Raw genomic sequence first — 27,301 nt, forward strand, 5'->3', positions numbered from 1 at the left:
ATTCTCAACCTTACAATTTCTGACCTATTTGGTCCGGCGGTGTTGAGATTAGCGGAGAAGTGCAGGGGGATACCCACGTTGGGGTAGTAATAATCAAAGCCGTCGGACGGAGGAGGTTCGCTCTAGTCTATTGTGGGAGGAGTCCCCGAAGAGCTGACGTATTCACTAGAAGTAGACCAGGGACAGAATGTAAAACTCCAAGCGCATTGAATAAGTTAAATAAATTATCTAACCTGTTGACTGAACCAATAGTTCTCATTCCGAAGGTCTACGATACGCAACAGATAATCCCCCGTTAACCGTCGCTTTCGGGATTCAGACACTCGCATGACTCGCTTGTTACGAGGTAAGTTCTTGATATCTGAGTCTTGAACCTTCCCCGGATATTGGCGTTAGGTTCAATCGCAACAATCATGCCGGCTTTGAATGAGCCTGCAGCAAAGCCGTCGATTGAACCTTGTTCATGCGGACCGAGTCCGACATTGTGACCGATACGGGCGGGTTTTGTGTAGCCGCGCTCCGCCAGCATCTCGCAAGCCTTTTCGTACGGAGCAGAGAGAGGTAACCCAGGTCGAATTAATTCAACGACTGCGCCACGAATCTCATTTGCGTCCGCGATTGCCGTCTTTTCTGAGTTGGACAGTTCTCCCTTCCAGACGGTGTCCTCCAATTCAACATGCCTCCCATTGATGACGCTCCAGATCAGCACTGAACCCGCCTCTCCATCTTCGAGTCTGCGCGAGGTGGGTGAGGCGGTCTGCATGAATTTTCGTTCACCAAAAAGAACCCAAACATCAAATCCGTCAAATTTGCCGCCTTCCAACGAGCCAAAGCCGTGGATGTCGGCATCGGGATAGGTTTTGCTCCACAACTTGTACATTGCGCATTTGGCGGCGAAGAATGTTTCGTACTCGCTACCCCCGGCATGGGCTCGTTCTTTCGCTGCAGCTAAGCCGGCGCCGGCGATCTTAGCAGCGATACGTGCATTCGCGATTTCATCCTCATCCTTGACGCTCCGGCATTCTTGCAGGAGGTCGTCGACTCCAACGAATTTCGCATCCGGCAGTGCGCTCGTCAAAGCATCGTAGAAATCCAGTGAAATGAACTTGCGCTCAATCCCGATCCTCTTTCCCACAGAGCTTCCCTGGGCGACGAGGATTTGCAGTGCCTCAGGCCAGTTTGACGCTGTCGGTTCAGCGCCGAACCAATGTCCGTAGAAGTGATTGATGCGAACGCCGGGAGTGTTCTCAGCTTTGTGTTTGCGGAGTGCGTTTGCAAGAAGGATAGGTTTGGCACTATCCTCTGTCAAAATCGCGAATGCGGGGTGGGACCAAATGGTCGCGTTGAAGCCAGTCAAGTAGCAAATGTGTTCGGGTTTCGACAGCACCATCACGCTGATGCCTTCTCTCGCCATGCTGACTTTAAGACGAGTTACTCGGCTTGACATTTTGATGGAGAGGCTCAAATTATATTCTGATGAGGGGAGAGGTGGCGCGTCTTTGAAGGTGAATAAAGAAAAGGGGCACTGTGCAGATATCTCTATCTATTTATGTCCCACTCCTGTTTTTGCGAACCTTGCCAGAGTCAATGACGTGGCTGATAGGATGACACCTGCTTATTCACTTGTCCATCACGCCATCTAAGAGGGGTATGTATAAATGTGGTTACATGCAGCAAGTTTGGCATTGACCCGCGGCAGAGCTCACACCAGCATCGCCCGTCCCCATTCATTTCAACGTGCTTCCGAGGTGTGGTTGGAGTTACGGGCGGTCCTTCCGTAATGCACATCGCTCGAATTAGCTCTGTACGCAATCAGTCCGGATCGTCAGTTGCCACGGCGTCTTGGCTCCGGAGAGGCTGGACGTCTGAGTTCCTGATGAACCTATAAATATTTCGCCCTCATGTACGTAGGGCCGCTTAGAATAGGTGTAGCAGCACAACATGAAAATATCAGTCTTTGGCGCTGGCCCATGCGGCATCTCTCTCGCAATACACCTTATACAATGCAACAACGAAGTGCTTCTTCACACCAATGAAGGCCATCAGCGTCACTCAACAAGCTTGGTCGCGACGGCAGGATTTCGTCGGCAGGGGAGATCGACGGCAATTTCCTCCTGAAAATCACTCAAAGCTTAATGGACGCTGTCCTGTTTGCAAAGATTCTTATTATTGCTGTGCCGACAGACGCTCACGAGACTATACTCGCCGACATAGGGGGTACGAATCAAGACCTCACTCGCCACACGATTATTGCTGTCCCGAGCAATTTCTTCCTCTACTTGCCCACCGGCGGATCAAGGCGCGAGGAATTCTCGGGGTTGCCACTTCTCCGTTTACTTCCAAGATCCAGAATGGGAAGTTAATGGTGAAGAGCATAAAAAAGGTGCTACCTATATCAGGACTTCCCGCGAACCTCAGCCAGTCGTTTTGCGATGAAATTGCAGAAATCTTTCCGCAACCCCTGGAGTGGTACCCCAATTGTTTGGCACTCGACATGGCATGCATCGGAGCGATTATGCACGTCGTGCCTACCCTCCTCAACGTGGGTTGGATTGAAAGTGCAAAGGGTGATTTGGGCCTTTATCCGGATTGTATGACTGAGAGCGTCGTCGACGTCATGACTGCACTCGATCAAGATCGATTGGAAATCGGAAGACGTCTCGATTTCCAACTCGAATCGGTCTTGGAGATGATGAACAAATATTACGGAACATCATACCGGACGTTGCGGGAATTCGCACTGAATTCCAAACCTCATAACATGACGAGATGGGCGCCCGACAGTATGGCACATCGCGTTATCACACAGGACATACCGTGTTCGCTTGTTCCTTGGTTTCAGCTTGGCCTGAAAGTTGGTTTCAATTCGCGCCTTATGGAAATATTTATTTTCTTAGGATCGAGGATCAATAACGAAGATTACCTGTTGAATGGGAGAAATTTGGCAAAACTGGGAATAGAGAATTTATCGAAGGCTGAGATAGTTAGAATTTTCTCATAAAACTTTAGATTTCTGGCGCTGGATTTGGACCCTGAGTTAGATTGTACGTTAATTCGCTTGTGCATTGCTTCCAGATGTTGTTCACAGACGATTTTACTCAAATCCTTCATATAAAATGAGTTACGGGCAGGTCTCGGTAGTAGGTACAGGTGAACGGGGAACGCTTCTGACGGAATCGGTTCTATTGCTACGGATAGGCACTGCAGGCAGGTCAGGCTCTATTGACAAGACGTAGTTTGAGGAGCTATGTTGATTGATTGATTGATTGATTGTATCCTACACGGTTGTGGCCGCTTTTTATCTGCAGCTATGCCCGGTTAACAGGACTCGGCAGACAGCCGACGCGTCCGTCTAGCAAACGCCCCACTTCGCCTTATTGTTGAAATAAGGCCAGCTGTCCCCATTACAGCTTTCACGCCATTCTCGCCAGCGCGACGTTCTAAGTCCACCTCGCCAGATTCCACTACCAAAGAGCGACAATATGAAGAATCTCTTTGGCGCCATTTCCCTGGGTTCACGTGGTCTCAAAGGGTTAGAGATACTAATTCCTGGGCCTGGGAGTATGGGTACGATATCCAGAAAGGCAACGACAGGAAGTGGGTTTGCAAAATTTGCATCCGCAAGAACACTCTTAAGCCAAAGACCTTCACATCAACGGGCATCCAGAATACTCTAAACCACCTCTATGACGATCACAGGATTTGTGCGCCTGAAGGGAAGACAAAATCAGCCTCGCAGCTAAGAGCAGAGGGCCGGAAGGCCAAGGGACAGTCAACCATCGCCGAATTGATAAAGCTTGATACCAATAAGCCTAGAGAACAAGCAATTGCGAATGGCCTCATCAAGAATTTCGACAAGAAGCATTTCCAACGACTTCTAATAGAATGGATCGTGGAGGCCAACCTCTCACACCAACTCAACGTCAATCCATTCAACGAAGGCGTTCAGTTGATCAACTCAACGAGAGGTCGGCGATTACTAAGCCAATTCACTCAATATAGGTCGTCCGTTGAGTTGGTTGAGTTGTTTGGGTCTCTGCAGCAGGAACATGAAAGCGATGAGAGGGATCGAACAAACAGGGATGATGATGGCGAACATCCCTAATCCCCACTTCCAGGTCGTTACAGACAGTACGGCCTTAGTGACATCGCCACTAACCCAGGTGTTGATGAGGTAGGGCCAGTTCAAAATGAAGGCAAAGAGCAGTCGTGACCTCACAGAGGTGAAGTCGGCAATCATAATCTCAATGGTCATGGTGGAGGTACGGTATCCCAATGCATACCTACATGGCTATATGAATATTCACACCGATTTTCTTATATTCATATTATATTCAACTTATCTACCAAAACACATATTCATATAACATATTCATGCATATTCATATAAGGGTTCACGTGATGCCAAGCTAATTACTGAGTGAAGTGAGAGGAATCTATTGGTGTAGTTATATAGCCCGAAAACTTCTCAAAAGCTCCCGTTTGGCCTGTTCGCTATTAGATATCACCCTCTATAGCCTCTGGATCACACGGGAGGCCTATCCCACCCTCAGCTGACGGTCTAATATGTCCCTCTCGCAGCCAGTTGAAGTGTATTTGTAGTTTGTCACATCCAACAGACCAAAGGTGATACATTTGGTCAAACTGGAAGGAAAGTCTTCCAGCTGTTCAAACAGGCTGCTCAGACCGGCAGTCCGGAAGTCCGGTCTTCCCGTCAGAGGTTGGTATCACCTATGTCTCCCAAAAAGCCAGTTCTTCAACACAAGGGCCCCGGAGGCCGAATTCGTCTTAGGTGTAAATAAATCGACCTATTTCCACTCATTAGATGGAAAAATCAAGAGATTCTATCCCTATGATCCAGATCCATCAGAAATTGTGACAGAGTGGTGGTAGCTCTCTAAATACCTAATGGCTGCGTCGAGACCTGTAGCTTAAGCTAATGAGACTGGATGTGACTAGTACCAATCATCTACACAGATTAGATCTAATTTGAGCCAATCAGGGACCCCTCCCTTATATGAATATGCATGAATATGGATACGCAAGTACATATTATATTCATATATTATATGGATATGAATATGAATATATTCATGCATATTCATATAAGGCCTTATTTGAATATTCATATAGCCATGTCTGTCCCAATGTCTGAAGGACAGCGCCACCTGAGAAGCTCTGAACGTCGGAAGAGAAAGTCTGAACAATGGTGCCCACGGTGAGGAACACAATAGCTACAGTGAAAACTTCAATGCGACCGAAAACGTCCATGAGTCTGGCTACGGAGGGCTGAGCAGCAGCAGCCACGACTCCGCGGATGACATTGACGGTTGCCAGGAGAGAGTGTTGTTGAAAGGAGGACGTAGCGAAGGCCGTGTAGCTGTTGCGTGTGAGAAAATCAAGACCGAGGAAGAAACTGATGAGAAACACGCTGCTGAAGAAAGCAAATCGTTTCACGTTGGTGAGCTGGGCAACAATGGCCTCCATCCGCACCACTCCACGATCTGGCAGGGGTCGAACAGGCTCATGAGCCTCTTCCTCCGGCGGTGCCTGGACAATTATTTTCATCTTCGTGGTGAAAGGTCCAGAGTCTGACAGTCGATCGGCAGCTTAGTTTAAGCAAGAGACAACTCCCTGCAAGATGAGACAAACGTTGATGAAGGCAAGGTACGTACACCAATAGAGAACCGTTGACGTGTACAGACGAGCCTCCAACTCACGGCACCATGATCGATCGGCAATTTCTTATATGCCGCCAGTCGATGGACTTACTAATGCTCAGAAGCAGAAATTCTTTCCAGTCTGGTGACCTACTACAGGGCCCCGGTCATTCCGACCACCGTCGCACCTGTCGAGATTATCTGATGATCTTATCAATCAGCTGAAAAGGGCCAAGCTTCTAGCGCGAACCTTCACCTCATAAGGGTAATATTAATCTCACGACAGCTACTTCGGGCCCATCTTTAAGGCGTGGCGTCGAGCTACCTCAAATGGAGGACATCACATTCCTTCCTTTGAGGCAGTCAACAGCAGCTTCAAAATACCTATATTGAAAGGGTAAGGGTCGGTTAACAATGAGACAAAATTGGCCTCTTTAAGCCGTAATGAAGTGAAGACAGAATGTCGCTGCCTGTAGAACTTGATTGCCAAGGACCGTTCAGCTTTTGCGCACTAATAATGCTGAACACTTAAGATCCTACGTAAGCGGAAGTTTATATCGGCACTTCTAGTCTCGACTTATGTCTAATTAGTATTAGTGCAGCTCACTCTTCCCTATCCCCCTGTTCGTGGCATCTTAAAGGGGATGGCGCCGGGATGTTAAAGTAAGCCGAGGGCCCGTTATCGGCGTCGTCTAGGCGCACAGGACCTGTGTGCTCGGGGCACAGACCCCCCCGTCAGCAGGCTAGGGGCACAACCCCCTGACTAAGCATTCATCATTTATGGGCGGCCAATACATGGGCACCCAGGTGCGCCGCCTGACTAGGCGTGGCACCAATACATAGCCTACAACAGGACGGTTAGGGCTACTTTGGAGAGCTGTTGCTGGACAGATAGGCGGGGGATGAGCTCAAAGATACAGCTGTAGCCTAACTGTGGGTTAACGGGTGATTAAAGTCTTGAACACATTATTTTGCGGTGAACACGATTCTATAGGTCCACGGAGCGTTGCAGAGTCGACAGCATGAAAACTGATCCAAAGGCCGCCCTGTGAGGAGTAAGAGCACAGCACACATGTCAATTCAGCGCGCAAAACGACTTGATTATTAGATAGGAAGTGACTATATTCTTTGGTCCAGATACGTTTAATTCCAATGCAATATCATCTCCAGGTATCAATGACGGTGTTGTAGTTGAGTAGATGAAGCAAATGTCTTAACACAATCTCAGGTGTTAGTACTGTTGTACCTGCCGTACGAGTCATGAAGGCCGGCTGAGGCTTTAGTGCTTTGTCAAAGTGTGGGGAATTTTGAGCCAATAATATTGCGTGCCCTAGGGGGGATGCCCAAGGTTATTTGGGCACCTAGGTGCCCATGTATTGGCCGCCCATAAATGATGAATGCTTAGTCAGGGGGTTGTGCCCCTAGCCTGCTGACGGGGGGGTCTGTGCCCCGAGCACACAGGTCCTGTGCGCCTAGACGACGCCGCCCGTTATCTCCCACTTATCGGACGATCTGATAAAGCTTTTCCACCTCAAGCACCACTCATAGGGCTTTCCAGCACCCTAAGATCCACATTGCTTGAGACCATTGGCCGAAGTGAGCCCCCGGCGCGAAAACAAGGTGTGTCCTATAAGGTGTTGCAAAAAGACCGAAAGACCGAACGGAAATAGGGGCTTGGATTCATGGTGTAACTGCCGCTAACGCGCCCTCCAGCTTCGGTGAATGGCCGAATCAATTGTGAATAATATATAAATGACTTATGCTGCCTTTGCATGACCAGTCGGTCCATTCGTGATTCTGGTTGTCGACTCCATTTTGCGACAGCCATCTTCTGACCAGTCAGTAGCCGCGACGAACACCAAAATGCTTCGAAAGACTGTTCTTTGGGTTCAGATTTTCGCCAGCGTGCTGGCGATGATGGCCGTCGAGGTCAGACGTCGCGCTAGGTCGATGCAAACACGTCTTTCGGGAACAGCCAAAGCCTCGGGCCCAGACAAGAACATCGTTATCGTCGGCGCCTCCTTCGCTGGATGGTGGGCAATCCAAACTCTTGCCAACTATCTCCCCCACGGAAGCGGTTATCAAATCGTGGTAATCGAGCCAAACAGCCACTTCCAATTCAGCTGGGTGATCCCTCGCTTCTGTGTCGTAGAGGGACATGAGGACAAGGCGTTCATTCCATACGATAGATGGAGGAAAGGGATGCCTCCGGGGCTTGTACAATGGGTAAAGGGCCGAGTTGTCTCGACAAGCCAAACGCATGTCAAACTCCAGGCTGGAGAGGAGATCCCATACGAGTACTTGGTTGTCGCAACTGGATCCGAAGTGGAAGAGGGCCTGCCATCTCGCGTCAATCACACAGAGAAGGGCGAGGGAGTTCGTCGCTTGCGAGAAATGCAAGCTGCTGTCAAGGCCGCAAAGTCCATAGTCGTCGTCGGCGGCGGAGCTGCAGGAGTCGAGGTCGCGACTGACGCGAAGGATCTCTACCCGGAGAAGAAGGTGACGATTGTTCATTCAAGGGATGCTTTGATGCACCGTTTCGGCAAAGATCTGCAGGAAGAAGCTCTGAAGTGGATGAAGCAGCTTGAGGTGGATGTCATCCTTGGTGAGCGTGTCGTCGCAGAGGATGCCAATACTGGAACCGTCACACTGCGATCTGGGACAGTTCTGGAGTGCGATAAGTTTGTGAGTGCACTAGATGCGATCCTAATATCGGGTGGCATAATTAACCTCTGCTCAGATCAATTGTACCGGACAGAAGCCTGCTTCCGGCATTCTCAAGGACCTATCCCCCAGCTCCATCGCACCGACTGGATATATTAGTGTCAAACCAACACTTCAAATAGCCGATGTGCAGCTCCCGAACATCTACATCTGCGGTGATGTTGCCGACGCGAAGGTGCCGACACCCAACGGTCGGGCCGCCATTCGACAAGCCTCTGTGGTGGTAGACAACATCCTCGCGTCTATTCGAGGTCAACAGCCGTTTTACTCATACCAGTATTCGTGGCCCATGGATAGCTTCATCAAGCTGACTCTTGGATTAGTATGTTGCATCAACTCATCAGTACATAGATGAGGCTAACGAAAGCTTTCAGAATCGCTCAACGACGTATATAGGCGACGGCAAGGACTGTATCCTATTCAGAAGCAAGGAGAAGATCGATCTCATGTCGAAGGATGCGTGGAAGAAGTTTGGTGCAAATCCTTTCGAAGATGACTCCTACAATGGCAAATAGACGCGATGGGAACTGTGGAATAGCGCTCATGACCTTGCTCTTTTAGATGTTTGTACTCTTAATCCACACTTAGATACTGTAGCACAAGCGACCTTAATGAGCTTTTACAAGTTGGCTGGCTCTTCCAAGGGCGTTATCATCAATCACCTGACTATATCCACATGTAGAGGGTCAAAAGAGGACTAATGCAAGCAGTACACTGCAGCTGACAGCTCTGCAATCCAGTTGTGGACAACACATTGTTGGACGAATCATCTCACAAAGCTTCCTAGATTGGTTTACGTTTCTCATTGTTTCTTTTTCTTCTCCTAGCTTCTGCATCTGCTGCCTGTTGGGCCTGCTTCCGAGGCACAAGTAGTACAAAGGCAGTGACTATAGGTGCCCCCCCACACTGCCAAATTAAGGAATTGAATAGAGCGGCTTCAGAGCCGTGAGAATGGGGTCGAGACTAAACGATCAGCAGGGCAAATTTGCGGGTCTGTTCCACGAATGAATCTTATGAAGCTCGAGCTGGAAGTTGTCAGACATTACGTGTATTCGGTCCATTGATCCAGATTGGTATATTCATGTTGTGTTCTGTTGAAATCTACCCCTTAGAGGTTTTACCATTTCGGCTGTAATCTTAAAGTATCCCTGCTTGCACGTGAGGCCCCAGCACCTGTTCAACACACCCCCCCAGACTGGCCATCGTGGCTCAGTCTGTGCAGTCCGTATTCCTACTGTCAGGTTGGCCATCCTTCCGATCCCTTATTCGGCTCTTCCTCCATCAAGATGTTCCTCTGTTCTGACAAAGTCCTCCGCAGTAAGTTCCTTGGTCCTTCTCACTTCAATCCTGTCCTTGATATCCACTAGGCCAACCTGTGTGACGAACTTCTGGAACTGCTGAGCGGGTAATGCCTTCGTTAGGCCGTCCGCAATCATCTCGGTAGTAGGAGTATGTCGGATCGAGGTCCGGTTAGTAAGTTATACTGAGGTGTTAGGGTTGGGTCTGTCTATTACAGGTGAGATTGAGTCCCACTATCGCATGTGTGATGTCACCCATAGGTTTTTATCGATAAAATGCATTTTAAGCAGATGCATCAATTCATGACATCAAGGCAAGTTTAAATCTTAGTTACTAGCCTTCAAAACTCATTTTTGCGGCATTGCGACCCGTTCAAAGTTTGAATCAATTGATCGATTGAAGTCAACAGAGTCTATAGGGCGAAATAAATCCATTCATTCAGTCATTTCTTAAATAAACGCTACATATCATATGTTGACTTACGGTCATTACCTAATAAACATCGAATTTCTACCCACTCAGACTAGACACTAAATATAATATAAAACTTATCACTATTATATAAATACTTATGCTATAGCCTTTAGACTCAAATTATTTATATTCTTATAAGACTCTCTGGCTTGTTGTTGATATATTCGTCTTGGAAGTTGATGACCTCGTCGTCGGCCTCAAGCTTTGCAGCCAATCAGAATTTCGTGGTCAGGATGTGGCATGTGGGGCTGTCAGTCAGCCAATCATGAATTTCGTGGTCAAGATCTGTCCATTTTCAGAAGCGTATCACCGCTAACTCAAATAGAGCAATAGCGCACCATTCCGAGACCTGTTAATTGTCCTTCGGTGTCTGTGTAAGTTTTCTTGTTGGCCGTGTTATTGCATGAGTTAGAACTTCAGAATACGAATCCGCCCAGGCCAATACACTACCTCCTGCGTTATAAGAGATTAGGTGTTTATATTATAAGTATGCTAACTGTAGCTAATCTAGCCCGCTGTATAAGAGGTATTTTTGTTACGACCCAACATAAACCTAGTACGGACTAGTTTATCCCTTGGGAATCACAACCGTCACACTGCAAATACTCTTGATGCTTCGGAATTGGTAGATGGAATCGTAGGGCGGCCACGAATTTTGACGGATGAAGAAGAAGAAGCTATCGTGAGCTTCGTTATATGGATGGATAGGTCAGGATTGCCTGCCGCAAAGTATGAGATTGAAGATGCAGCAAATACCTTGCGCCACCGCAGAGATCCTGAAGCAGAGCCTCTGAGCAAGATGTGGTACAGTCGCTTCCGAGATAATCATCCTGAGCTTCAGAAATCGATACTGAAGGCAAGGGAAGTTTCTCGTGCCGAATATGAAGCCGCAGGCATAGAAGAGACCAAAGAGTGGTTTCAAAGACTTCGCGAAGTCATCGCTAACTATAATATCGGTCCTTCTGAGTGTTGTAATGCTGATCAGGCCGGTATTAGAGTAGGGATACTGCGAGAACGAGTGGAATGCCTTGTTGTACGTATGAAGAAGAAGTCGGCTGCAGAAGTCGTCTCCCCTGAGGATCGTGAGACTTGTACCGTTATCGGCATGGGCAACGCAGCAGGAGCAACAACTCCTCCTTGGCTGATCTTCAAAGCCTTTCCAACCTTATAGTGGTCAAACATCGATGCCGATCCTGATATGCGATTTGCACAGTCGGATACAGCTTTTTCCAACAGTGAAATAACGCTCGAGTGGGCAAAGCATTTCAACCGCACCTCCTGGGAGAAATCTACTACTGTACAACGTCGTCAGCTTGATTTTGAAGAGTGGTTTGGGTGTAACGAGCACCTAAAGACGACTGGTGATACCTTCAGTCAGGAGGTCGATGTGCCTCCAAAGACCCTCCACAAGGATCGTGATGATCTTATATGGCGACTGCTTGTTATCGATGGCTTCTCCGGTCATGGCTCCTTTGCCTTTCGAGAATACTGCTTAAAGTTCAATATTCTCGTGGCATATCTTCTTCCTCATTCAACGCATATCCTTCAACCAATAGATGTAGGCGTATTTCAATTCCTGAAGAATGCACACCAAAAGAAGCTTCGTGATGCATTACGGAAGGGAAAGTTGACTTTTAACCGCCGTGACTTTGCAGGAGCTTTTCAGGTATGTATGAAATTAAGGATCTCTTAATTTCCCCGCTTTCCACATACTAATCTCATAAAAATCAGGAGATCTTCAATGAAGGCTTCACAACTGCACATATCATCAGAGGGTTTGAAAAGTCAGGAATCTTTCCACCAACACCCGAACCTGCAGTCACATACCTTATGAAGCAGAAGCTGAAAAAGAAGCAGGCTGTTAATCCCGCTTTTTCTTCACTTCTTCCGCCTGAAGTACGCTTCACTCTTGCATCTGATACTGCTAAACGCGTCGGCGAGCGTTATCACGATATCCTGAGCTCCCCAACAATTTAGGGCTTGAAGCATATCAAGAATATCGTTAGCGAAGCTATTCTGCTTGAACAGGTTGTTCAAAGTCATGTAGATGACCGCCGGGCCCGTATTGAGAAGAGGTATAACCAACGAAAGAGAGGCAAGCGAGGAAAAACTATAGGGGATTATTTTCTTAACATAAGCTTACAGGACCTACGAGACCAACAGACCGAATTCCTTGTTGATGGCGAGAAGAAGGATATACGGCAACAGCTCCGTTCGGCGCGAAGCCTAGCTATCTGTGAGCTTGATGCAATTAAGAAAGAATGGCGAGAGAATAGAGAAGTCACTATTGAAGGGCTTCCAAAGAGGCTACAGTTTAAGCAGTGGCTTGTGTACACAGGAAAGGATGTGGAATATTACTCTATCGATGAAAACCGTGCTGATATGTCAAGGAAGCTTAGTCAAAAGGAGGAATTCTTCACAATTGATACACAGCGAGCACCGGAAGTCAATGAGTCTATTCGCAACGCTCGATTTGCTGCAAAGCCGCTCAGCGCAGTAGATTAATCAAGGCTCAATCACAGTGATGATACTGTTGACTTCAACCTCACACAACCTCACGCTTATACCGATAGCGAGCATGAAGATAACCTTAACGAATTCTCTGATCTAGATGAAGTGGCGATGCCCTCATCGCCGCCGTGCCTGCCTGACTACGAGTCACTTCCTGAATCACTTTCTGAGTCACCCCTGCCCTACTCAACGCCGTGCCCGACTCAACACTAAGGCCGATCTGAAGATTCCCTTTACAATCTCATCACAGAAAGAAGGAATACAGGCGCCGCCAATCAAGGAAACACATCTACAGCATAATTTACGTGGGAGGCTGTTCTACAAGGCACCCGAGCCTGGCCGCCGCTGTAGCTGCCTCTGCAGCCCGAAGATAGTCAGTAGTCAATTGATATCACGAGAGACCTCAATTTTATCTCTTATGTGCAATTTCTGACCTTTCCGACAAGATTTAAGCACCGTAATATGATAATTGTTGAAAATCACACCAAAATCACACCCCCGCAGATGTCACGCGATTGTGTTGGTGTCACGCGATTTTGTGGCCAACTAAGCTTGCTTAGTTGGCCCCCCCCGGCTCGAGCCAACGGGTATTGATCTTGTGTTTCGTTAAAATCTGCCCCTTGAAGGGTTCGCCATTTTGGCGCGTAATCTTAAGCATCCCTGCTTGCATGTGATACTCCAGCACTTGTTCAACAAGACTCAGCCAACATGAATGGCACTTCGCTTCTCAGTCATTCTAATCTCCGTATGAAAACCCTGCACCTGCTGTCGTGCGATTCGAAATCGCTCAATGTAACCTTGATTCCTCTGTCTCCCGTGCTGCCTGCAATACCAGTTTCATTTTAAAGTACAGGTCCAAATCGTCAGTTTTCCACCTCTCACCGTTGGGAAATACTTTTCTCCTCAGTCTATTGACACATGGGATCAATAGCTGGTAGTGCGTACTGAAGCTCTCCTCTGCAATCTTGAGAAATATACTTTCATCGCCTATGGTACCAACCTTTGATCGCACCAGCTTGTTGTCACTCTCATAATTCCAGCTTTCAAATTCAGTTGGTCCAGTCACTTTGCCCTGCCCGTCGTAGTGGATGCATATCCAGAATAGCACCCAGAAGAATGACTCTAAATCATGCATAAAAGAATGTTGCTCACCCAGGAGCGCCCCAATTGCCATGAAAGCCCGTGTTCCGGTCTTCCCCTTTGCTCCTGACGCAGCCTCTCGCGATTCCCTGATGGCCAGGTCAAGATCAATCAAGAAGGAAGGCCAGGAGGGGTTATCATCATCCTCGTTGATCATAAGATTGTTGACTGAGATGTCTCTGTGAAGGAAGCCTGCCCTATGCAAAGATTCATGCCCTTCGATGCACCGCTCAAACGCAGCAAGCAGAGCCGACCGGGAGCTCGCCTTGTAGATAGGCATCCCGTAGTCTCGGAGAATGACACGCCGATGTACACGATTTGGTAATGAACTGGTGACCCTCGTTGAAGACACGGAACAAGATCGCTTGCTAGAAGGAAGAGGAGCGCCAGCTTGGCTGGATGACCGCTTTCTGCTGGCACTGGTGCTGCCGCGACCCTCTCTCGATGTGCCAGACACGACGTTGTTCCGCCGGATTGGTCGTTCCGGACGGTAGTTCGCAGCTTGCGTAATATCCAGCCCTCTTCGAACATTATTCCGGATGTCATCATCTGCCCCGTCAATCTGTACCGTCTCGTGGTGATAGTACCGGGCTACGTTAACGACACCCTTGTCAGTCGCCTCACGTAGTAGTTCGCCTTCTTCATCTCGTTCCGGATATTGCCACGAATCCTTAATGACAAGCAGCATCTCCGGCCGTCCTTCGGGATGGGCTTTCCAACATGTCGTCGCTCGACCAGCTATGCAAGGCGCCCGCTGCATCACCTCGTCGATGATGATCCGCTCGGTCGAACCATTCCGATCGACCTCGATGAATCGCTCCCCGTTTGCCGTCATGATTGTCGGGTCGAACCCTAGCTGCTCCTCGTTCATCCAGAGAAAGCCAAGGATCGTGGACACAAACTGACGCCCATCTTTGTTAATGTCGAACTGCTCCGATGCGATGCCCCCGAGCCGGTCAAATGCCCATACCCTCATGAGGGACCCGCAGATGGTAAAGCCCAAGACGAAGCGACGGTCATTCTGCGCAGCCAGCACCTCCCTCGCGTACCTCCCCAGATCAAGCCACGCCATTGAGGCCTTGTCGGCGGACGGGTTGCTCTTCAGCTCTCCAGGCACCAAGATCTGCGACCAGTGGCACCGCGAGTCTTTCCCAGCACTCGTATCCTTGACAAAACCGACGTCCAACTTGCGCTCTCCGGTAGAACCTTGTATTGGCTTATTGGGCTGGGCAAGAGGCCGTCGTCGATGCCGATGCGTTGGGATTGACCCGTGGCTGCCTGCGAATGTCGCTAGTTTGTCGCTGAAGTCGGCAAACCAGCTCAGCACATCATCCTGGTTCGCATCCCTGGGCCATCCCTTCCAACCGTCCTCAAAGAGTGGATCGCTGCCTTCCACGCATTGCTTGAAGAACGCCTGGGAGGCTGCGTCAAGGCCGGCCACGCCTCCAAAGTATGCATTATGAAAGTGACGGACCCCGACATACATAGATCCAAGCTCCTCCTTCAGCACATCGTCCACATATTTGCGATGCTCGGACGAGTTCGCGAAGCTGCTGGTATTGCGCAGCCATGGAGTCTGTTGGATGGAAGAAGCTACCTGTCGGGGAGGCGGGGTGGATTCGGTGACGGCGTCATAGACGAGATTCCAGATAAGCGCATCGTCGGGTTTGTCGGCGAGCGTTAGCCGTAGGAGAGGTTTAATTCGGTGGAGGTCGAAGTCGTCCAAGTTGACGGCGGCATTGAGTCTTGACAGATCGCTCAGAAGATTCTTACCACTGCCGCTAGAACGAAGTAGGCGTGATATTCGGAGGCCTTGAAGTGCCAGCAGAAGATCAATGACGAGGTTCTGGAGATCTATACGAGGGTTAGAGGAGTATTACGAAGAAGAAATGCCAGGCTACCACTTCTTACCTTCTTGGCTGAGCTGCTCGAGCGCGTCTAGGGTGCAGGGGACGCTCGCGCCTTCACATATCGATTTGAAAGAAGCTCGAAAGGCGTTAAGACCATCCCCAATTGGATTGTCTTCAATTATCCTGGACTGCGGCTGAACGCCCATGGCAGATGGGCTGAGTTCAAGATGGGAGAGATGAAAGCGCACAAGATAAGGAACAGAATCGCGTAAAGAATGAATTTATTCCGCCCGGGAGGATACGCCTCATAGGGCCCCACAGAATCGCGTACGTGGCAAGCAACCCAGCCACCACGCCGAGCTATTAACGGGAAACTTTTGTTCCGTGATTCTTAGTCAGCCTCAACCCGCAACGGGGCGCCAATAGGTGCGCACCTGGATGCGCACGTAAGTGTCACGTGCGACGGCGCCGCTTTCATCCCCTGGAGAGGAGCTGTTCTGCACGATAGACATCTCCGGAGCGGGCGACGATGACAGTAATAAGGCGCAGATTGGAGAGGTTCGACAGGCAATCGAGGCCGCTGTGAGGACAAGGAAGAAGGACGAGAGATGGAGATGTGCAGCGGTGGTGAGAGGAGCTAGGATTCACAAGGTTCCGATCAACTACACCGAAACCCACCGGTTGATCGATTGGTGTATTTGTTGAACAGTAGGATGGCCGCACGGGGTATCGTGTGACCTATCGGTCAGCTGTCGGCGACCCTAGACCCATTCAGGAAAGCATAATAAGCAGACCCCTCTCCAAGGAAGGCGGGGGAAAAAAAGTTGAACAATACACATACAATTAAGGACATCAAGGCGCACGCGATCCGTTCAACAGTATTACTCATACACTTACATCAATCAACCTGAACCCTCGACGTGATCAACTACCCTACATCGGCGACCCTGGTTGATGTAGGTGTAGTGGTGCAGCGGTGGACTTTTAGTGGGACAAGGTATCCAGTTTTGGACATCTGGATCCACCCTGTTAGGAGGTACTATCTTTTGTGCGGGCAGGGCCACACAGACTTTAGTATTTCCTAACTTATTTTCGGGCCCCCATTAGTTATAACGTACATGATAAGCGAGTGCAACACAACATCCCAACATCTAAGATAGAAATAGCGATAAAAACACAACAGACTATTAATTAAGTAAAATTAATCGCTATATTCTTCCATACACATAGCGACAACTATCTGACAGGTCCTTGCATTATGTCCTGTCTTGCCGCACGCTCCACAGCGCCTTTCCTTCATTCGCGTAGGCCCTCCTTGACCACCACTTCTCGATGGTCCAGCCACCGCCTGCGCATCAACATCCGTTTGATCAATTACTTGCCTTCCTTCCTCTACTGTCATCACCCCTCCTTTCTGTAGCCGGGTTCTTTTTGCCCTCCGCCGCCGGCTTAGTATCTTATTTGCCTGTTCAAGATCTTGGACCCTGGCCTCTAATAAGGCAACCTTATGCATAACTATCTTTGTTCCCTTGGAAGAAGACCTCAATGCTTCTAGAATCGACTCTGGAGAGCTACTTTTATGCCTTTTGATTCTCCTTTCAAGATATTCAAGCTGAGAGTCGGCTTCAAGGATAGTCTTTGGGGTCTTTGAGACCCAAGGGGTCGAGGGGCTAACTACCTCCTCCACAGGCGTTGGAGTCCGCAGCTGCACATCGAGCTTCGAGATTACACTTTCTGGGTCGAGAGGAGCAAGTCCGGCTCCTCTAAAGGCTGCTTTAATATTTTTCTCTGTCATTGTGGCCTGGTAGGCGGTGTAAAAAGCCGGCAAGAACTCGGTTTTGGAAATGTGGGTTACGGAGCATCTGATCAAATGCTCGATTTCTCGCCCGTAAGCCTTCTTAAGCAGGCCAAAGCACCCGACATCAAGAGGCTGCAGCAGATGAGACGAATGAGGCGGTATACAAAGCGTGATGATTTTATTTGCCTTGCAATATCTCTCAAAGTCGACCGAGTGGTGACTTTGGTGTCCGTCGAGGATCAGGAGACGATAGCGATTCTTTGATTGCTTGGTAGTACACCGGTCGAAGTGCTTTAGCCACTCGAGGCCTATCTCGTTATCTGTCCAGCCATTAGGACTCGTCGCAATAGCCCAATCGCCCGGGAGGTTGCTTTCTCGGTACCAGTGGGCGAGGTGATATTGGCCCGCACCTATGATGAACGGCGGGATCGCTTGGCCCTCGGCATTGATCGCCTGAATGACTGTAATCCATTCCCGGTTTCCAGGCTGCACTGATTTTGGTCTTCCACGCCTTTCAGCACCTGTGACGACCATTCCGCTCGCAATAACGCCCATCATAAAGCCAGTCTCGTCAAAGTTGTAGATTTCATCAGGTCGGATGCCATACTTCGCAATTACATTTGCTACGAGCCTAAACCAGTTGCGAATAATGGTCGGATCTTCACATTTGGCTCTCTGGTAGTCATATTTACGGGGAAAATGCGTCTTAAGTTCTTTGTGTCGCTTGACGAAGTTAGAGGCCCAGCGCTTGCCGACAGGCGGCGTCTCGCGGTCGGCGAGCAATCGGTTAGCCATCTCCTCAACATAACGCAGTCCCGGGGGAAACCCTCGCGAATCCAGATCGAGAATGAACTGAACTATGATCTGTTCTTCTAGATCAGATAGTTTGCGTGATTTTGGGATAGAATCACGCGCAGAAAGGATACCCTTCTGTCGGCGATATAAAGTCCAATAACGGACCCGATAGATGCCTGCGGCGCGTCGGAGACTTAATTTTGGGTCATTTTGAAGGGCACGAAGTGCAAGAAGAATCCTAGCCTCAATATTTTGGGTCTGACATATTTGGTGGTTGAAAATTAATTGATTAAGTTGAGAAGATGTAAATTGCGGGATTTTTTGTTGCACTCGCTTGTCTGTTGCACCCGCTTATCATGTACGTTATAGAGATTATAATAAGGATATATTACTATAAGAGGGGTTAATAGAGAGAGAGAGAGAGAGAGAGAGAGAGAGAGAGAAAAGAATAAAGGGATAGTTATACTCACTTTTATAGTAACTTATAAAAATCCGAAAAGACTTAGCAACGTCGGATCATACTGGACCGTCATTTGGCGATCGCCAGCAAATCGATTTTAACTGTATATCAATAATACTTGTTGAACGGATCGCGTGCGCCTTGATGTCCTTAATTGTATGTGTATTGTTCAACTTTTTTTCCCCCGCCTTCCTTGGAGAGGGGTCTGCTTATTATGCTTTCCTGAATGGGTCTAGGGTCGCCGACAGCTGACCGATAGGTCACACGATACCCCGTGCGGCCATCCTACTGTTCAACAAATACAGAGCTGAAGTCATCGTTAGTCGAAGGAATTGCTGGCGAGCACGTGATGATACCCCGCACAAAAAGTTGTCTCAGTTACTTACTATCAAGCTTCAACTGTATCCCTACGCTCGAGCGTTAGTAAATAGAAAATGAATCTCAGACGGGATTTCCACTTTGATCCCTTCTCAGCGGAGGCAAGACTACTCGATGAGCAAGGTCCTTCAATGCCAGACATTGACTGGTCTAACCCACAATCGTTCCTCAGCGCAATGGGGGGTCCCATGCCTGAGCTTCCCTCACCCGCCAAGGTTCGGCAACAAGCTACAGACTATTCATCCAAGATCTTTACGAGTTACAACTCCCTGAAGGGTATTCTTGAGCGACATGAGGCTACCATTCAAAAGAGATGGACAAAGAAGACTCGCCAGCAGAGACTCCAGATTCTTCTCAAAGCATGGCCGGCTATGCCAACCCCCACCGCCCAGACTTTGAGGCTTTTCGCAAAGAGTCCAAGGAGGAGCGAGAGAGGGGAACAAAATTCAAGGATCACTTTATGTGGCCCTACATCAACCAGGAGGACCTATCTCAGTCTAAGCCCATGCTTCTGTTAATAAACTCCAGAGGCCGTAGACCACCGCCGGCGTTTGCGGCAGCTGATAACGACGCGATGCACCTAGGCAGGGTAACAAAAGCACTCTTGGCCATCTTTCTCAATGAACATACGATGGTATTGAATGGTGCCACGAGGGCTGAGGAGTATGGAAAGCTTGTTGACTGGGATTCTCATCCAGATGCTTTTGAGTGGATGCATACCCGCAAGCAGTTCCTCCCAGGCGAGGGCCTTTTAATTCTTGAGGCACAATCTCGTTTGATGGTATTCCTGGTTGATTGCTGTCGTCAAATTCTGCACGAGATCCCCGAGGAAACTATCGCCAGCGATGTCTATCCGGTTCAACCTGAGCCTCAGTTGAAGGCAGATAGCGATGCGTCCGGATTTCCTTCTTTGGCAATCATGGCCGCCGAAGCTCCTTACCGACTACCAGCAGAGCTGGACCTCAGTCGACTCACCTCCTGCCTCGAGGCCAGGAAGTTGGCAGCAGAGGATCACGTCTGGTCACTCCGTGAAGATCCTGCGTACTTCGCCGACCAATTCCGCGAGATACAAGATCATCGACAGGAAATGCTACCTGATACTCAGGGAAAGCCCCATCCAGCGACTCAGAAGCTCCGCGTAAACACTCTCTGGGCGCGTGTCACTTTTTCTATGCTGATGGATGCTTACGCAAATCTCGAAACGCTTACTGAACTTCATCGCCAAGCTCAAAATCTCAGCGCCATGCAGAAAAAGTTCGAAAAGGAGATACAGGCCACGAGGGAGCTACCTAAGGAGTATATGGTTGCACTCCTTCGGTTCAGGTACTACCTACAACAGGCGTCCAAAGCACCGTTGGAGAACCTCAAAATCTCCGTGACGGCCTCGCCGCCGATGCGCAAGTTCTTTGTTCGCGACCCACCTCCCGACTCAGAAACTACCAAGATCTTGATAAGAAGCCGGGCTGGTGTCAAGATGGACAAAATTGAAACCCACCTAATCTGGCTCCTGCGAATACTCTGGGAAGATGACTACGAATTGTTTCTCGCGCACCCACCCATCGTAGTAGACGAACTGGAGCGCCTACTACAAGCCGAACCTAAAGCTGATGCGCTTATATCTGCCCATGTCGCCAAGACGATCGGAGAGTTGGCTATTCTAACGCAGTGCCAGAAGCAACTTGAACTTTACCAACCATGGGCCCAACAGTTCAAAATGGCTTCCCCGGAACATGAAGAGAGTTTCAAGAAGGATTTCACTGCCCTGCAAAAGCCAATGACACAGCTTCATGGCGCATTTCTACAAAAGCACCTAGACAGCGCCGCAAGACTAGGTGAGCCATCTGGTGCAAAGTTCACCTACCCTTACGATAAGCGACGCACAAAAGAGACAGTGGACGCGCTGCGACAGGCTGAGGCGAATCTTGATATGTTCTGGGCCAATGTGGACAATGTAACCAAAGCCAGGGTTACGGTCTTCGAAGGCACAGCGTTGTATCGCCTTCTTTCGCAACCGCGCATTTTGAGACGAACTGCGGAGTGGGTAGATCCTGTGAAGAAAAGCGAGAGTGTCGAGACCAGCTTGGAGAAAGATATCTGGGCTCTCAACCGCCCTATGTCGAATCTGTTCCTAGGACAGTTTGAGCAAACGGGGCAAACCTCTAGTTCCCGAAGCGCCCGGTCCAAGACCAAGGTCAAAACCAAGGGTGAAGGATCTCAAGTGCTCATCGACACTATCAACGCTCAACCAGTCAACGCCCCAGATTCCGAAACAGCCGCCGATAAGCAGCCCACCTTTGCAGTTAATGCACGAGTACTAAAAGTATTCCGCACACTGTTCTTCAACCCCGAAGTAACATCAACACCAGGTTCCGTTCTATGGCATGACTTTCTCTATGCTATGGCTTCTACTGGTTTTCAAATCGAGAAGCTCTACGGCTCAGTATGGCAGTTTTCTCCTACTAGTGTGAGTATGAGTGTTGAGCGGAGCATTCACTTCCACGAGCCTCATCCCAAGGGTAAGATCCCTTTTGAGGTTGCTCGACGCCATGGCCGGAGATTGACACGGGCTTATGGTTGGCATGGTAGTATGTTTGTGCTGAAAGAGAAGGAGTAAAGTGTAGTTGATAGACATATCGAGAGCATTAGAGAAGGTAGAAAAAGAAAAAGAAGTGGGCAACACTGCGCCTCGATAATACATATCAATACGCATGTAACTTTCAAGCAGTGCCTTGGTATCTGCGGCAGTCGGGTTGTTACCCTTCTCATTGAGGTCTTCTATACGAGGAGTGACGTTCTGGGTTCAAATTTCGCATCTTGCCGACGGCTATAACGTGTCATCAACTATTATTGCAGAGCTTGTAAGATTCATCTCGTGATTGGGCATTCGGATATGCAGCTACAATACAACGTAGGATTGTTCGCTGATCTACGAGTAAGTTTGATACTCCGTTTCACGAGATGTTTATTTACACACTTCTCACGACCGAAGACCAATCATGTCGAATGTTGAGGATGATCTCCTTACTCGTGACACTCAGCTCCTACAACGGATTGACATGCTGCATATTCCCTTGATTTCAGCCGTTGAATTCATCGCCACATGCCACACTGAAACTTGCCATGCTGCATGGCAATCCTTACGGGTGGTGCAGAATTATTCCGTGAAGCAGTTGGCAGCCCAGTTCGATGGTTCCATGGCTGTACAACAATAGAGACATTGTCTCCGCTCCCTTCTGAACCACATACTTGCTCGGAAATGCACCAATACCACCGAGTCCACTAACCAACAGGCTCGCTGCACCAGGATCAAACTGTGGCTGGGGAGGTAGGTGAAGGTACGGACCTAAAGTCGTCGTCTACATAGGAGAGAACAAGTTTACCCATGACCCCACACACTTTATGTACTTTATTGGCTATATGTACTGCTATCACAGTGATGGCTCTGCAGAAATGAGAAATGTGATCATAATAATAACCCGATGAAGTCCAATAGTAATCTTACTCTAGCCGCCCATTTTACATGATGTTGGAGTCCTGATCTGACACAGTCGCAGTGCAGTGCAGTGAGCAGCCGGCTGAAGATCACTGGTGATTCCATTCTTTTCGAATCTTGATATAAGATTGGTTTCTTCAACTTTATCCTCTCAACCGTAATCATTCTAGATCACTCTCGCCATTGCCTTCAAAATTTGATAACCTGGAGGCTTCTTTTGATTTTTGATTCATTGTGATAAAAGCATTTGAAAGTGTTACCGAAACCCATATATAATTATGCCTCCCTACCCGTCGAAGCACCACTGTCCAGTCTGCAAGAAAAGAACAAAGCAAATGTCCAGGAACGGCCATTGTACCAAACACCAATGGAATTGCGCTGATGGTCACACCGAGTGGGTGCAGACGAAGACCGAGTCGTGCGAGCAATGTGACAAGGCCTACGACGAAAATTGTGCAAGGTGTGACAGATAATTATCTTCCTGTACGCTTGCTCTGACCAAAGCTTTCCCCGTACTCCGTACTCTGTTTCTGACGTTTGTTCTACGAGTAGCTGCATTTTATCGATCTTGGTTATGTGTGCGATCTGATAATGTCCTGGCCTGATCATGTTTGGTGGACAGCAAGGGCGTGTGGAAGTGATTTTGATTTGTGGGGAATGTGGATGTCATCAATCAGTTGTGTTCAAATAACTTGGTTACATTATCTGGCCCAAGTACTGTCCTCTAAAGTAGGGAAGTGCGGCTATGGTCTAGTCATCATATATGTCAAATACAAAGTTATTGAAATCCATTTACAGTTATGCTTCCAGCCCTTTGTTCTCGAGTACTCAATCCCGTATTTCTTTTGTAGTTATCGGTCCAGCTGAATCCATAGGAAGTCCTTCATCCGAGTAAAACTCCGCTTTGTAGTCAAGTCTACCTGAATATGCAAGACCCGTTCCGTCTCTTAGCGACTTTAGGTAGTAAGTTGCCGACTGAATGAGGGTGTCTTCCGAACACTGCATTGTCATGAATGAATCATGAAAGCTGTTGAGGAGAAAGCATTTCGCATTAATGGCTGCAATAAAGACCTTTCGAGCCTCTGAGTCGGGCAACCCATTGAAGATCTGCGAAATGAAATGGCCCCGGAGAATCGCATTCTCAGCATACAAGTGCTTCGACCATGATACATCCTGGATGAAGATGGGGTATTCGTAAAGATAGTACAGCGGGCCGGTATGAGCAAATTCGAAATCAATCAGTCCTGTAAGCTTTGGGCCTGAACCATCAGGGGACTCCAGAAATAGCATATTCTGTGCGTCAAAGTCGGCGTGGATAAATGCAAACGGAGGCTTGAGATGGACAGCGTTTTCACGGTGTACATGGATTTCCAATTCTCTCTTAATTTGCTGGAAGAGATGTGCCAACTCGGATGATTCAACTGTGTCTGGTGATATAAAAGATTCCAGATAGGCAAGTGACGAGTCGAACGGTCCCTGGGGTTCTTTGTAGCGAGGGCTCAGAATTGGACCAAGGCCTTCCTGGGTGAGACATCCAATTCTGTCAAATCTGAGAGAAGCGAACTCGACGATAATGGATGCAATCTCAGACACGACCACTTTCTTCTTGTCAAGCGACATGTCATCCCAAGTCTTGTAAAGATGACGACCGGGGAGTCTTTCCATGAGAACAAAAGCAGCGCCAACAGTATTTTCGGGGTCCAGGTCTTGATAATAGACCTCGGGAACAGGAATGCTGGTGTGCTGCTTAAGATAGCGGATCGTGGCAACTTCACTCTCCTCTTTCGCATCATTTCCTTTGACGCGGGAGAAACGGGCAATGCAAGAGTATTTAGCGAGTTTGAGTGACTCATACGGTGTCGCATCAGTTTCCTCGAACCCAAGCGCAAAGATCTCATGCCAGGAGCCTCTCGTGAGCCGCTCAACAGTAGTGCACGTCGCGCGCATGGCCTCGGTCGCGCGGATCTTCAGCTCTTTTATATTTAGATTGAGCTCAGGTGGCTCGTCAGAGTCGTATTCATCATCGGCACTTGAGTAAGAGGACATCTTTGCTGCGTAGATGGAAAGGTGAGGAAGAAAGAAAGAAACAGGCAGTTATTAAAGTGGTATAATTGAGAACAAGGGAGCTATGATCTATGCGTTATGTGAAAATAAATCCAGCTATCAGTAGTATAGATTAAAAGGTGGTAACTTACTTAAAAGATATATGCTTCTATAAACTATATGTAAGAATGCTAAAAACCTACAAGGGATGCAGGCACTAATTGGCTGAAGCCTTGCAGTACGCCCTTGGCCTTATATTCTTTGGTAACTTTTCCATTAAGAAGACATCAACGTGATTTATACTTGTTTAACCCTTGTAATATTTCTAATAAGTTATCGTGTTAATAACTCCCTGTAACTCATAATACAGTAGTAAAATTTTACCTTATAAAATAATTTATCTACATTTCAGTGCATCAACATCTTCCAATACAATCTGTCCATCCTCAGTGTTGCCATAAACCAGTCATCTCCAACCTTTTTCCACGTCTCGTGATAATACCCGCCACCAGTCCCATGAACACCTGATTCAGCATTCTTATTGCCCGCATGGTATATAACCGACCAAATAGCCTTGATCTCGTCTGGCGCGACCTGCTCCATTTCTGGAGGGCCGATGTTGTGAATCGCCTGTATTTCTTTGTTCTCATTGTTGAAGAAGGCAGCCCATTCATCTCGCGACGACCATGAAAATGTCGTGCCGTCCCTTGTAATCACGCTTCCATCAGGGTCGTGGAACGAGTATGTCGCATTGGGGAGCATGATACTGTCAAACTTGTCCCATTGTTGAGTGTCAGCGAGACGACAGTATTTAGCCTTCTTCTGCGATATGATGGCGTAGGCCTCTGGTGAAACTGCCATTTTCTCTTTGAAGTAGATCCGAGTTACTGTTTCTTTAAACTTCAGTAATAACCGACTACTAAACAAAAATGAATATGATCGTTTTGCGAGATAGTGCGGGGTTTTTGTGAAGGAAAAAAGTGAAATGAGACGAGAGATCTTCACTCAAGTCGTGTTCATATATGGACAGATAAGTTGCATTAGTCAGGCTTGGCTTTCTCACTCACTGTAACTCCATATCCTTGCAGTTGCGGTGCTGCTTCCTCTTCTGGGTGTTTTGTTCGGACAAGTTTCTAGACCGGGATAATTTGCTGACACGACTCATACATATCACAGATAAAGTTTCACATCGTCCATTTATCATTCAATGGAAAACCCGCCTCAAATTCTGTTCTTCAGACTATGTACATGATCAACCAATTTTATGGTTATGTCACTCAATCCAATTGCCGACAATACTGTATTGCAAACCCAGCTTCTAGTTGGAACTAGCCCTGTTGTACTTGCCAAGAATGTTCATACCTCTCAACGAGGCAACAAAGAGCACCAAGGTGACAATTTCCAATAACATGACACCCAAACTTGCAGCATAGGTAAAGGTCTGCAGGAGAAGCGATTAGTACTTTGAATCTGATCAATGATGTAAATGGTTATCTCACCATTTCTGTACATAAGCTTGCCCAAGGTATGTAGCTTTGTCGCGAATTGTTCTGGCATGACCAAGACCAAAGATCCCAGTGATTGTTCTTGAGGACTTCTTTATCAACGATAAGGTAAACCGATGCTGCGATCCAACCAGCGATGACAAGTCCGGAGCTAACAAAGACAGCGACGTTGTGTACTGCTCCATCGCGCATCGAGCGGAACTATGACATAATTAGATATGGTATGACTGGAAACTCTGGGAACACTTACGAAACTGAGACGCGTGACGAGAGCGACAATTTGAACGACGGGTGCAAAAATGGCCATAGCCAGCATGAGCCACGTTGACAGCATCTTGATAGAGGGCCATCGAGTTCTCACCCAACCATCTTCGTTCCTGTCAATGGAGTTATGTGTTGTTTGCCAAACATTGACTCCATGTGCCAGTAAACCAAGAATACTCAGATTGACGAGGAGAATGAGAACTCGCAAAGCGAGGCGGATGCTATCCAGAGCACCTCCTTTCGACTTGGGCGGCGCCCGTCGCTGTTTGAGAAGAGCTTGTTCATCTGAACTCAGACGAGCTGCCTTTTCGACATGCGCATTGTCGACTTCATCATGAGGGTCAAGTCGGTTGGAGTATGACTCGTATCCGGAGGGCTCGCTCAAGTCCATGATCAAAATAGAGTTGTTGGATAATCTTATGTCTAGTGCTCCAAATAGGCTTTTGCACGCGGGGACCTTATATTCTTATTTGTTTGTCATGTGTCAAACTTCCAGTGGCGCTTGGCTTCGGGACAGAATAGAGGTAATCGGCGAAGTCAGCCTCTTGGCGTGAGATGAGACAAGCCTGACAGTCAACACTGCCTCATCGTATAACCAATAGCATTGGAGGGAATTTGAGCAAGCTTACCATCAGCCCTAGGAGAAAAATCCTCATCCAAAGTCCCAAATCTAATTGCAGAAGGATTTGATTAGTTTTGCACTTGTCCCACTGAATTGCTGATGCGTGGCGCAGTTTCATCAGCACTAAACGACCACATTACCGTTAGTGTCCCACTAAATGGAGGAACTTACCGACCCATGACCCTTGTCAGAGCTCTATTTCTGTCCGGGCTGAGTGATCCTTTCGACGTGGAGCAATTTGCACCAGTTGGTAATCGTGAAAATGTCTTTAACTTAGTTATGCAT

At 48.1% G+C, this 27,301-nt stretch overlaps 7 protein-coding genes across 7 annotated transcripts; 2 read left to right on the forward strand and 5 right to left on the reverse strand.

Moving 5' to 3' along the window:
• Nucleotides 1–295: 295 nt before the first annotated feature.
• On the reverse strand, nt 296–1,447 carry FPOAC1_013934 (uncharacterized protein; the record flags this gene model as incomplete). The annotated part of the gene is made up of 1 exon (XM_044858274.1): nt 296–1,447. The coding sequence occupies one exon, from the start codon at nt 1,445–1,447 to the stop codon at nt 296–298; it is 1,152 nt and encodes a 383-aa protein (XP_044700730.1).
• Nucleotides 1,448–5,091: 3,644 nt separating this feature from the next.
• On the reverse strand, nt 5,092–5,568 carry FPOAC1_013935 (uncharacterized protein; the record flags this gene model as incomplete). The annotated part of the gene is made up of 1 exon (XM_044858275.1): nt 5,092–5,568. The coding sequence occupies one exon, from the start codon at nt 5,566–5,568 to the stop codon at nt 5,092–5,094; it is 477 nt and encodes a 158-aa protein (XP_044700731.1).
• Nucleotides 5,569–7,523: 1,955 nt separating this feature from the next.
• On the forward strand, nt 7,524–8,899 carry FPOAC1_013936 (uncharacterized protein; the record flags this gene model as incomplete). The annotated part of the gene is made up of 3 exons (XM_044858276.1): nt 7,524–8,345; nt 8,401–8,706; nt 8,759–8,899. The coding sequence occupies 3 exons, from the start codon at nt 7,524–7,526 to the stop codon at nt 8,897–8,899; spliced, it is 1,269 nt and encodes a 422-aa protein (XP_044700732.1).
• A 4,556-nt stretch (nt 8,900–13,455) lies between these two features.
• Nucleotides 13,456–15,864, reverse strand: FPOAC1_013937 (uncharacterized protein; the record flags this gene model as incomplete). Its single annotated transcript, XM_044858277.1, has 2 exons — nt 13,456–15,662; nt 15,720–15,864. 2 exons carry the CDS (start codon nt 15,862–15,864, stop codon nt 13,456–13,458), a joined length of 2,352 nt encoding a protein of 783 aa, XP_044700733.1.
• A 3,538-nt stretch (nt 15,865–19,402) lies between these two features.
• On the forward strand, nt 19,403–21,703 carry FPOAC1_013938 (uncharacterized protein; the record flags this gene model as incomplete). Its single annotated transcript, XM_044858278.1, has 1 exon — nt 19,403–21,703. The coding sequence occupies one exon, from the start codon at nt 19,403–19,405 to the stop codon at nt 21,701–21,703; it is 2,301 nt and encodes a 766-aa protein (XP_044700734.1).
• A 1,707-nt stretch (nt 21,704–23,410) lies between these two features.
• Nucleotides 23,411–24,628, reverse strand: FPOAC1_013939 (uncharacterized protein; the record flags this gene model as incomplete). Its single annotated transcript, XM_044858279.1, has 1 exon — nt 23,411–24,628. One exon carries the CDS (start codon nt 24,626–24,628, stop codon nt 23,411–23,413), a length of 1,218 nt encoding a protein of 405 aa, XP_044700735.1.
• A 405-nt stretch (nt 24,629–25,033) lies between these two features.
• Nucleotides 25,034–26,785, reverse strand: FPOAC1_013940 (uncharacterized protein; the record flags this gene model as incomplete). The annotated part of the gene is made up of 4 exons (XM_044858280.1): nt 25,034–25,518; nt 25,988–26,066; nt 26,125–26,331; nt 26,381–26,785. The coding sequence occupies 4 exons, from the start codon at nt 26,783–26,785 to the stop codon at nt 25,034–25,036; spliced, it is 1,176 nt and encodes a 391-aa protein (XP_044700736.1).
• Between the last annotated feature and the right edge of the window lie 516 nt (nt 26,786–27,301).

The sequence above is a fragment of the Fusarium poae genome (assembly GCF_019609905.1).
Source record: "Fusarium poae strain DAOMC 252244 chromosome Unknown contig_4, whole genome shotgun sequence".
Classification (NCBI taxonomy): Eukaryota; Fungi; Ascomycota; class Sordariomycetes; order Hypocreales; family Nectriaceae; genus Fusarium; species Fusarium poae.